At 37.6% G+C, this 12,841-nt stretch overlaps 2 protein-coding genes across 2 annotated transcripts; both read left to right on the top strand.

The window, feature by feature from the left end:
- Nucleotides 1–8,661: 8,661 nt before the first annotated feature.
- On the top strand, nt 8,662–9,250 carry LOC143614550 (uncharacterized). The gene is made up of 2 exons (XM_077087959.1): nt 8,662–8,923; nt 9,009–9,250. The coding sequence occupies exons 1-2, from the start codon at nt 8,662–8,664 to the stop codon at nt 9,248–9,250; spliced, it is 504 nt and encodes a 167-aa protein (XP_076944074.1).
- A 595-nt stretch (nt 9,251–9,845) lies between these two features.
- On the top strand, nt 9,846–10,193 carry LOC143614549 (uncharacterized). Its single transcript, XM_077087958.1, has one exon. It carries the CDS (start codon nt 9,846–9,848, stop codon nt 10,191–10,193), a length of 348 nt encoding a protein of 115 aa, XP_076944073.1.
- Nucleotides 10,194–12,841: the final 2,648 nt, after the last annotated feature.

The following is a 12,841-nucleotide window of genomic DNA, read 5'->3' as shown; positions in this document are numbered from 1 at the left end:
GACAAGTCTGTTATTATGTTCCGGACCATAATAACTCACTTGTCCATCCAAGTTCATCCAGATCTCGTCACTATAAATTATTAGTTGATATTCAGATCCTATAATACTTGAGCTACTGGTTATATTTTTGGTATCTTTTAAAGACATCCTAAATCTTTATAACCAATGGCTCTGATACCAACTTCTGTAACACCCCGTAACCGCAGCGGAAACGTAAACGGGATGCAACCGACACCTCTGATATCAACCACATTGTTTATAAAGAAAACTGAATACATTAATATACTTCAAATTACATTATCTCATAATTCATTACCGTCTAGGTGATACACACATCATACAATACGATACATAATTCTATTTATTATAATGTATCCTAACATCCCGCACGCAGTTCTTACACACATCAAGCACTTAGCACGTAAGCAATCACTTCATCTTAATTGTACCTGAAAAGCTTGTGAGAAAACGGGTCAACTACGAATAGTTGGTGAGTTTCACAATTCGGGTAAACCATGATAAATCATTATCAAAATATAATATTATCGATGTAATTATGCTGAGCCCACAAGTGAAACCTCTGACTATCACACACAACCCCCGTGGCATATCCCCCGCCCACGGTCCTGCCCCAAACCGCTATGTCTAACATTACATAGCAAAATAAATAACAACAAAATAGACATGTGCAACTGGCTGGGAAACATCAGCAAATCCATGCCGGACCAGTTGGGTTTGTCAGACCAATAGTACTATCCACACTCTACCGGCTTTAAGTTAATCACTCGTGTTCCGGGGCCTTAGAATGTTAGCAACTCAGACAATTACCATCTTAGTACATTTCCGTACGATTCCCATACAATAAAATATATATAAATCCACGCAAATCCATGCGTTCAGTATGTATAAAAACATTTCAGGAGTAACATGCTTCTGCCCCGGGAAAATATTTAAAAACAGTTCAGAAAAAGGGGCTCGTGAAACTCACCTTAGCACATGCAAGCAGGTACAACAGTCATTATTAGTTAACACGTCTAATCTGTAATATGATCCCTACGATCGTTATTATACAATTATAGTTTATATAATCTTTAACCGTATCAACCGGTACATCTGGGGACACTGTTAACCCGGTACTGTACCCATTCCGGGGGCAATGTTAACCCAGAAACACTTCTCCGGACTCATATTGTGATATCGTTTAGAGTTCCATGGTCACAATTACTATTAGTTTGTTTTCCCCGTTTTGCGTGCCTAGCACGGTTATCCGTTTTTACGTTCCAAAATTGAGTTTGGTCACACACGACCCGAAAATAGTCGTTGAATGATAATTTAATTAAAGTTGTGAAATTAGAGCTCGGCTTAGACGCCCCGATTGGCCGCGGGACCCGTTTCCGTCTTTAGTGCGCCGGAAACTGTTAAATTGAGTAAAATTACTCAAATCATCCGAATTATTTTCGGATGATTCATTTTTACTTGTTTAATTCAATTATATGAAAATAGTTCATTTTTAGGGTTTTTATACACCAGTTAGCTCGCTTAGACGAACTTTACCGGTTTACGCGTTTTAAACTTTAAAAGTTTGTTTTTATTTTCTTTTTAGCACAAATAATTATTCGTTTAATCACGGATCTTGAAATTTTGCACAAATCACTTTTTGACAGTGGGGAATTTTATAAAAATATTTCCAGAATTAATTTTTATAATAAAAATTTATTTATCTATTTTTAAACACCATTTAAACACTAAATATGTCGTAAATACCAAACGAACTTTGAAAAATCCAAAATTTTTCCTGGATGTCCCCTGCCATCCACATAGTCCCTTGTAATTTTTCCAGAACCAAAATCTCTCTTTACATGCCATTTTCACTAAAACCGAGCTAGAAAACCCTAGAACTCGTTTAACCGAAAAGTCTACTTAGACTTCTCCAACTGACCTAAGGATTTGTGTGTAACTTATACATGTTATAAAAAGCTTATCTGGAATTTTACAGAATTTTTCATGATACTTAACTATTTTTCACCATTTTTAGCCAAAACCGAGCATTAAATTCACCAAATATTCATCCTTTGTCCAAAAATTACCAAATATTCATAGAACTCATATTTTCATGTATTTAACACCTCTGTAAAATTTCATGACCTAACTCTAAACCATCAACAATCTGTCCAAAAACTCCAAAACCGAACATAAACCGAAAATACCTTTTGTTTTCCGCCACTACAAGCTACACACTTGTCTTTCCGCCTTATTTATCACTAAACACAGAATCTACAACCAACATACCACAATACCAAGCAAGTTACACTCACAATCAAGCCTCTTACACTCTAGTTTCGGTTATTGTTTCAAAACTAAAGTTTAAACCGTAAAAATTCGTTTTTGGCTCGTTTAACTCCTTTCTTGGACCAAGATCCGTTGTATAACCCGTATACATCACTTGATCATGCAAGACTTGGTTTTCATCTTTGAAACCTCATTTTCTTGCAAATAAACTCAAGAAACGAAGATGGAAACGTAAATAACTCGACATTTTACCTCGGTTTTCTTGCTACAATTCCGGGTTTTTGGATCATGAAGTGGAGAGGAGATGAAGACGAAGATTGAATGCTTGAAAAAAATATAAAAGTGGCAAGGGGGGGGGGCTGCCGATCGGAATGTATGAGGGGGGTGGGGTGGGACCCACCTCTCCATTTCTAGCCACATGTTTGGATTCTCGAAATACGGATAATGTTTTGGATAATCTGGTTTAGTTCGTTTTTCGGTTAAATGTCTAATCCGGCTTAAAACGAGGCTAAAACGGTCGATTTTGGCTTAAAAATGAAATTTATATAAAACTGATTTAAAAACTTTATAAAACTTAAACCATGGCATTTATTAACTTAAAACATCATATTATTAGTTATTGCGCATCTTTTTCAGCTTGATTGATTGTCTCTTGCTCGGTTTGGTATTAAAGGTTTCGTTTAACGTACCGACGTACCATTAAATCGAAATTCTTTTTCGGTGCCGTACTTTACTTATCCCGAAGCATTAATGCTTCGTAAAATCACTAAATATTATAGATATCGTCTATAATTGAACCCTCGATTCGTTCGGGTTTCAATAACTATCGATCGATTAATCGCATATTCAATACGATGAATTATATATTCACGTACAATCAATACAGTGAACCATGTATTCTCGTATAATTACTATGGTAATTCATGTACCCGACATTAAATATGACGTAACTATTGTCTACCGGTTAGGGTATACCGGGTTTCGTCGGAATCATTACAAGGTCTCCTCTACATTCCTTTGCTTGGTGACCCATCTTTCCGCATCTTTGACACTTGACACGGTCACACGGGCCAGCATGATGATAGTTGCACCTGTTGCACTTCGGATATTTCCCAGCATATCCGCTCGAACCCTGCCCGCCACCGTTGTTATTGTTATTGTGACCCTGATTGTTGAAGCTCCGGGTGAATTCGGGCTTTCGGTAGTGTTGCTGCTGTGGGGGGGTTCGAGGATGAGGATCTGGTGTTGTCAAACTTTCTCTTTCCATAGCTCTGGTTGTTGTTGCTGCTGTTGTCAGTACTCGGGTTGTCACGGGCTTTAGTGGTTGAACCCCTAGGTGGTAGCGCACCTTGGGTCACTGCTTGATCCGTTAGTTTGTGAGCTAACCGAATCGCTTGTTGAATCGTGGCTGGTCTGGAAGACGTTACCATGCCCTGAATTTGCGGTGCTAACCCATCAATATACATTTCAATCCTCTTACTCGGCGGGTCTACCATCCGCGGACACATCACAGCTAACTCGTGAGAACGGGTAGTGTAGGCTTCGATTTCTGAACACACCATCTTCAATGACGAAAATTCTGACTCCAACTTTGCAATCTCCTATCTCGGACAGTACTCCTCTCGCATCATGTTTTTGAACTCCTCCCAGTTCATCGCGTTAGCTAGTTCCAATCCAAGAATCTGTACGTTTGAATTCCACCAAGTGAGGGCAGAATCCTCAAGTGTTCCAGCAGCGAATTTGACCCTACTGGCAGTGGGACAATTACACATCTCAAACGCCGATTCGGCCTTCTCAGCTCAACGCAGGAAACCTATAGCTCCCTCAGTGCCCTTAAACGTACTGGGCTTGCAGTCAAGGTAATTCATGAAGGTGCACGTTCCAATTGGACCCCCAGCTTGGTTCTGAACATGTGCGGCTAGAGCGGCCGCCGCGTGGTCATTCAGCAGAGTTTGGAGTTCTGCTGCAGTCAAGTTGATGTTACCACGTCCGTGTCCAGCGTTTCTTCCAGCCATTTCCTAGAATCACAGCATAAAATGTTAGACATGAATTTTTCTTTCATATGCAACACATCATACATGAAATAAAAAGATAGGCAGGAAAGAAATAAGAAACAAACATCACATCACAACCATATATTAATCCAAATAAAAATTCATGATTAAAACCATTGTATTCGCTACAAAGTATTTCCAATCAATCCTTAAAATCATAGAAAATAATAGTTCGGATGAAGACAACCCCTCCATCTAGGTGTCATCATCACTAGATTTCATCATCTGAGGACACCTCTGAGTGTGCCTCCTCCTCAGCCGGTTCTTCCTCTGGTTCTTCTTCAGGTTCCTCCTCGGGATCTTCCTCGGGATCCTCCTCAGGCTCCTCTTGGGGATCTTCTTCAGGTTCCTCTTCAGGCTCTGCCTCAGGCTCGGCCTCAGGCTCTGCCTCAGGTTCGGCTGCGTTCTGAGCAACTTGCATTTGTAAGACATCGCAACGCTCTAAAGCTATCTCGGTTCGAGTCCTTGCTACTTGGAGTTGCTCTTGCAAGTCTATCATCTCGGCTTGCATCTTTCATAATCTTCATCTGTTGATCACTAGCCTCTTGCATTTCCTTCATGGCCACTGTCATGCGGGAAATTTCCTCCTTAGTCTCGGTTCCATCTTTTAACAGTTCGGAAATGTTAGCTCTCGTATAGCGCATGTAACCAACATCACGCTCTAAGCAAGAAACAACAGCTGCAAGCACAAGCTCTACAGGTTCGGTTATGGGTGGTAGGGTGTTGGGGTAAGCAGGATGGTTCGGGTGAGGTAGCGGGGGAACTTGTTCAGGTAGACCATACGCCTGATCTTATTAGGGTACCAATCCCAGCAAACTTCGTTTTCGTACATGCCTCCGGATAAGCGATACCTCTTCGGTGCAGGCGCTTCGAGTTCCGGGACTACACGGGGTGGCGATGAGGTAGGTAGCTGCGGCTCCTTCCCATGAGCATGAGTCATCTAATCAGATGATGATGAGGGTGGCGTCGACATCCCTACAGGTAAGCCGTGTATGCGCGCGTATGAGTGAAAGAGGTAAAGAGATAAGATTACAAAGACTACACAAACATATGCAGTGTGTATCATTATAACTAATGGGTCGTCGCGCATGCAGCTTCTAGTTCGCTATAACCAATATGATCTGATACCAATCTGTCACACCCTCAAAATCCACTGACGGAGTTTTACCGTCAGAGGGTGTGAACTAACAGGATCGGAATCATTAGTTATAATCAAATCATAAAAACGTTTAAATGAAATTAAGTGCGGAAGCGTAAAAACCAAGAGATAAAAGTTGCGTCACGTAGGACGACTCAAAACCCCATAATAACAGTTTAAAATCAGGTTGCGTAAACAAAAGCGTTTCAAACAATGCATGATCCTATACCGCGCGCCCGCCTCGGCTACCTGAGAATAACATACTAAAAGTGTCAACACGGGGTTGGTGAGTTCACAAGTTTATATAAAATAAAGCGTTTAGCGTTTGCGTTCAGCGTTTTGCGTTCAGCGTTTTGCGTTAAGCGTTTTGCGTTCAGCGTTTTGCGTTACCAGATAGTGTTATGTCAATTATATATCTATAGGTAGCTAGCCTGTAAAACAAGTATTACTAAGTGTTCGACACCGAAGCTGACTGTTTATCATTTGCCTTGCCACCAGGTCTATCCCGACCATGGTATGTGTTTAGCCAAGATTACACCCACTCGACCTCCAGTCGAGTTTAGCGTTGGGTGGGGTTTGTCAAACCCAGTATTACTACTCAACAATGACTCGCTATTATCCAATATTAAACGGTTCGATGTGAATGAAGGACTTTAGTTATTGCGTTTGCCACTTAGTCTTTACAAGTGATATATAATCTATATTAACAAAATCTTAAATGCGTTTTCGGAGTATGTTATCTCCCCCAAGTGAAAAGCGTTTGAAAACAGTTTAAAAGGGGTAAGTGAACTCACTGTTTGCGAAGTATTCCCAAAATAATTCACCAAGATGCGCGTCACAGAAAAACTCTCTCTAGCGTTCAAAAACAACAAGGAGATTTTCTAAGTGTCAGAACTATTATCGAGTCTCTAGACTCGGCACATAATACCTTTGCAAATATCACATTTCGTGTTTTGTTTGTGAATCGTGTGTGACTTAACAAGTACATTTGTGATACGATACATGTGTGAACAATTATTTACGTGTCATGTATTAATAATGTACATCACTAGCAATTACTCCCCGTAAGGGCAATTTGGTCACACATAACAATTAACTAGCAATTATTCCCCGCAAGGGCAATTTGGCTAAAACACGACAACTATTTAGCAAGTATACCCCGCAGGGGCAATTTGGTCAAAACATAACAATTATATAGCAAGTATTCCCCACAGGGGAAATTTGGTCAAATCATAACAATTAACTAGCAATTATCATGTTTCATGCATTTTCACAAAATTCAGCAGCTAGTTTCACCGAGATAGAAATTCTACTTGAAAGATTGTACTATTCCACTGATCATAGCATCTCAATTAATTTACCAAAAATCATCACAAAAGCATAAATGTATTAGGTTTCCAGAACATATTTTATTTTATTTTTATTCCACATATGTTTCTCACAATGATCAAAACATTACAGCAAACTCATAACAGTCAAATTCATGCGCAACAGAATGTTATTTGAAATTCCCGTTAAACTAAAAATTCAACAAATGCAAGACCACTTGGGTTAGGTTCCTAACTCAACAAGTCAATTTCCAGAAGTGGAACCAACCCAATTGATCTCGTAGTTCATGAGATATAACATTTACAAAACAACCTAACAGCAGGTCTAACAACTCAGCTTTGAACAACGTTTTTGTAAAATCATAAAGGTTAACTTTTACACGTCTAAAAATTTCAAATTTATATTCTTTACAAACTAGACTCAACCTAGTTTACTGTAGTATCAATAATATCAACCAATTTTCAAATTTACACCCCGTTACAGTCAATTGAACATCAACAACACAATCTGTCCAGAAACTGTTTGCAACAAAACTCAACCTATTAACTATCTATGGACCATAATCCGTTCATATGACCTTATAGACACCATAATCATTATCCATGCACATAAAATACACATTAAATCCATGATTAGGGTTTTACTTGAACTCAAAATCAAGAAACAAACGATTAACATGCAATAACACCAATACTAGCTATCAATTCAACAATCAATACATCTTTCAATCAAAACAAGACATATGAACATCATGTATATAATTTCCAGATTCTAGGGTTTATAATTATACCTTCCAAAGCACAAAAATAAGCAAGGGGAAGGTAGAAGATGACTGGAATCGGGTGTAGGATGCTTCAATTGTGAAACCCAAGATCAAAAACCAAGCAATATGTGTGTGTGTGTGTGTGTGAGCCTGCCGATCGCGAGAGAGGGGAGGGGGAGGGCTGCCGTCGGGTAGAGTGAAAGGGAGAAGAGAGAGTTAGGGTTTATTGTTATTAATAATAATAACATGTTACACTTTAGTCCCTCAACTTCCAAATGTTACTTTTCTAGCTTAATTAACTAGTTCTAGCACATTGAGTTAACGTTTATAACAATGTTATCACATAACACATAAGTCTAACACATAATTATCACATAATTATTGTTTTGACGTTTTTCATTTATTCACCAATCGTTTGCGTTTCGGTGCAATTCCCGAAAGACTACACATGTAGTAAGTGTTATGCTCATTTAAACCCTAGTTTAAATGTAATGAGGTGTGCGTTATAGATTCAGTGATCTTTAAGTTTGAATTGACGGAGTTGAGTTAACGGAGTTAACCTGAAATTGACGATTGTCACAATTTTATTTGTAGGCATTATGAATATTAAAAGATATTTCTCAAGTGAACCATCAAACATTTAATTATCATCTTCAAGTAGTAAACAACCTTCAAGCATAGATTTGAATGACCTTCCGTGGGATCCTTCGGAAAGGAAACCAATTTCATCTTATCATCCAAGTCAAAAAGATGAAATTAGACGAACTTATCTACTTAGAGGTCCACGTCAACCAATAGAGCATGAGTTTCCACAAACAGATTTTAGTGGTAAAGCAAGACTTTTTAATAAGGATTGGTACACACAAGAGCATGGAACTTGGTTGGAATATAGTGTCAAAATGGATAAAGTGTATTGCTTATATTGTTACGTGTTTAAGACAATTGGACACAATAATGCTTTTGTGAGTGAAGGGTTACGCTCTTGGCATAGAATCTCAAGTTTAAAACTCATGTCGGTTAATGCAATAGTTTACACCATAAAGCGCGTAAAATAGTGGAAGACTTACTTAACCAAGCTCAATCTGTACATGTGGCACTTGATTAGAAACACTTATAAAAAAAGGGAATATAAGATTCGATTAAGTGCTTCGATTTTAGCCACTAAAGGATTGTTGAATGGTGTTTTATCTTTTCGTGGTCACGATGAGTCTGAAACATCTCTTTATAAAGGGCATTTCTTAGATCTTTTAAAATTATTTGGAGTAATAAATGAAGAAATTGGTAAAGTTATATTAAGCAATGCTCCGAAGAATAACCAAATGACGGCTCCATTAATCCAAAAAGAGATTTGTAATTGTTTTGTGGTAGAAATATAAAAGAAGATATTTGATGAACTTAGTGATGATGTCTTTTCCATATTAGTTGATGAATATAGGGATGTTTCTAAAAAGGAACAAATGGCTATTAAGATATGTTGATAAATTTGGATTTGTGAAAGAAAGATTTGTTGGCCTTGTTCATGTAATGGAAACAACCGCGTTATCTCTTAAGAAGGCCATACATGAATTATTTGCTAACTACAATTTGAGTTTGAGTAGGATTAGAGATCAAGGATATGACGGTGCAAGTAACATGTCCGGTGAGCTTAATGGTTTGAAAGCTTCGATTTTGAAATAAAATTCATTTGTATATTATGTTCATTGTTTTGCTCACCAACTCCAACTTGTTGTTATGGCTCTTGCAAACAAACATCATGAAAATTTTAAATTATTCATTGAAGTATCAAGTTTAGTAAATGTTGTTGGTGCATCTTGCAAGTGGGTAGATTTGATAGGAGAAAGTCAAAGAGAAAGATTGGGATTGAATCTGGAAGTTGAAACAGGTTGTGGACAAAACAAGAACTATCACTTGCAAGGGTCGGAGATACATGTTGGAGTTTTCACGAAAAAACGATGACCCGTTTGGTTTCTTTATATCCTATTGCTATTGACGTGCTTGAATATATAGAAATTCGGGAGATCTTGATCTCACAAAAGTCAAGCAAATGGACTTCAATTATACATGAGAACATATACTTTTGTGTTTTATCTACATTTGATGAAGCATATTTTGGGTGTTACTAACACATTATGTGAAGCACTTCAACGAAAAGATCAAGATATATTGAATGCGGTTAAGCTACTACTAAAGAAGAATTACAAACCTATCGACTTGAAGGTTTTGACTCACTTTGATAGATGTCACATCCTTTTGTGAAAAGTATCATATTGAAATGGTTAACATTGAAGCCGTTTACGTTGACCCAAAAAATCAAAGAAAGAAGACCGGCATCACTAATCGTCAACATTATGTGGTTAACAATTTTAACACGGTTCTCGACATGCAAATTCAAGAGCTTCGTAACCGTTTTAACGAGGTATCCACTAACTTGCTTATTTATATGAGTTCTTTGAGCCCGTGTCTTAATTTTGGAGCCTTTGATCAACTAAATTTGCTAAAGTTGGTTGAGATATATCCATGTGATTTTAATTTTGATGAACAAAACAAGCTTATCTATGAACTCGTCAACTACATTGCTAATGTGAAAGAAGATACATGGTTTGTCGACTTGAATGGGTAACTGAGCTTGTCAAAAAGATGATGGAAACAAGAAAACACATTGATTTCCTATTGATATATCGTTTGATAAACTTATCGTTAGTTTTATCGGATGCAATGGCGAGTGTTGAAAGAAGTTTTTCTTCAATGAAGCATTTGAAGACGAAATTGCGTAATAGGATGGGTGATGAATTCTTGAACGATGTTTGCATCTGCTACATTGAAAGAGAGTTCGTTCAACTAGTTTTGAATGAAGATGTAATGCAACGTTTCCAAAAGATGAAAACTCGTAGAGAAAAACCATAAGTAATTTTTTTTATTTGTTTTAAAAGACAATCATATCTTTATTATATATGTTATCCTTTCTATGACGATGTTTGTTTTTTGTTAATTTATCTTATTTATGTTTTATAATGAACCTTACGGCCTTACCCGAACCGAACTGTTGAACCACCTTAAACCTTTGAATCGACCCGAAATTTTTGTGGTCGGTCGTATAAAATTAGAGCATTTAAAAATAGTGTATCCATTGAGACAAAATTCTGGATCCACCACTTATAGTTGGCCCACCCCCTATTGCAAAGCATCAACAGCCAATGGTGAACCCACCACCGTCTCAGAAGAACGCCAACAGTGAACCCCACACTGTCACAGACAAGTCAAGTCACGTAATTAATAAGCTATCGCTTTTTTTTGGTAGCAAATTTTGGTAGCATTTTCTCAATATTCTAATAGTGGAAACTAAAATGTTAGAAACGAAAAATATAAAACACCCCCGTAATAAGAGAGATAAAAGCTAGTATATAAATATTATAAAAATAATAGAGTAAAACAACCCCGTAATACGGGGGGTATAATTTTAACGAACCCCATAAATATAATAATAATAATAACAACAATACTCATAATAATAACTATTATTATTAGGGATTACTCTATGGAATAGTAATCAACTTTGAAAGTTATCCAATCAGGTCACTAATAAAAACTTTTGTTCCAATCAGGTTATTGAACTTTTATTTTTGTTCCAATCCTAGATATTGTACATGTATAGCAGGTAATCTAGGTTTTTGTTTTTAATGTTTTAATGTTTTTACTTTGCATAATAACTAAAATTAGTAAAAATGCGAAATATAATTTTAAAATTCCAAAAATTTGCAAAAAAAATTCGAAAAATTGCAATAAATTGCAAAATTTGAAAAAAATAAAAAAAAATGTTCAAAACGGGTCGGAACGGGTTAGGGTCAACATGTTCGGGTTAGAACGGGTCAAGATCGGAACTGGTCTAAACGGGTTTCTGGTCAGATTTTTTTTTAACCAAGGAATCAGCGCGTTTTCAACACGTTACAGCTCGTTTTAACAGCAAAAGCTCGTTTAAGTGATTTTTCATTTCGTTTCATCACCTAACAGCTCGTTTAAGCGATTTTTAAGCTAGTTTCAGCACCTAATAGCTCGTTAAAGCGATTTTTCAGCTCGTTTCAGCACCTAACAGCTCGTTTAAGCGATTTTCAGCTTGTTTCAGCACCTAACAGCTAGTCTAAGCGATTTTTCAGCTCGTTTCAGCACCTAACAGCTCGTTTAAGCAATTTTCAGCTCGTTTCAGCACCTAACAGCTCGTTTAAGCGATTTTCTAGCTCGTTTCAGCACCTAACAGCTCGTTTAAGCGATTTTCAGCTCGTTTCAGCACCTAACAGCTCGTTTAAGCGATTTTTCAGCTCGTTTCAGCACCCAACAGCTCGTTTAAGCGAGTTTTCAGCTCGTTTCAGCACCTAACAGCTAGTTTAAGCGAGTTTTCAGCTCGTTTCAGCACCTAACAGCTCGTTTAAGTGAGTTTTCAGCTCGTTTCAGCACATAACAGCTGGTTTAAGCGATTTTTCCGGTCGTTTCAGCACCTAACAGCTCGTTTAAGCTATTTTTCAGCTCATTTCAGCACCTAACAACTCGTTTAAGCGATTTTTCAGCTCGTTTCAGCACCTAACAGCTCGTTTAAGCGATTTTTCAGTTCGTTTCGACCCGTAACCCGTTTCTAAATCATTGTTAGGTGCTGAAACGAACTAAAAAATCATTTAAACGAGCTGTTAGGTGCTGAAATGACCTGAAAAATCGCTTAAACGAGCTGTTAGGTGCTGAAAGAAGCTGAAAAATCACTTAAACGAGCTGTTAGGTGCTGAAACGAAATGAAAAATCTCTTAAACGAGCTGTTCGGTGCTGAAACGAACTGAAAATCGTTAAACGAGCTGTTAGGTGCTGAAACGAACTGAAAAATCGCTTAAATGAGCTGTTAGGTGCTGAAAAGAGCTGATAAATCACTTAAACGAGCTGTTAAGTGCTGAAACGAGCTGAAAAATCGCTTAAACCAGCTGTTGTGTGCTGGAACGAGCTGAAAAATCGCTTAAACGAGCTGTTAAGTGCTAAAACGAACCGAAAAAATCTCTTAAACAAGCTTTTGCTGTTAAAACGAGCTGTAACGTGTTGAAAACGCGCTGATTCGATGGTCAAAAAAAACTGACCCGTAACCCGTTTTGACCCGTTCCGACCTTGACTTGTTCTAACCCGAATCTGTTGATCCTAACCCGTTCCGTCCCGTTTTGAAAAATTTTTAATTTTGTTTTAAAATTTTTGGAATTTATTGCAATTTTCAAACTTTTTTTTGCAAATTTTAGGAATTTT

This window comes from Bidens hawaiensis, unplaced genomic scaffold (assembly GCF_021521415.1).
Source record: "Bidens hawaiensis isolate Kalapana, Puna unplaced genomic scaffold, B.hawaiensis_p1.1 tig00040214_1, whole genome shotgun sequence".
Lineage (NCBI taxonomy): Eukaryota > Viridiplantae > Streptophyta > Magnoliopsida > Asterales > Asteraceae > Bidens > Bidens hawaiensis.
Note: the sequence above shows the minus strand (reverse complement) of the source record. Positions and strands in the feature narration are given on the sequence as shown.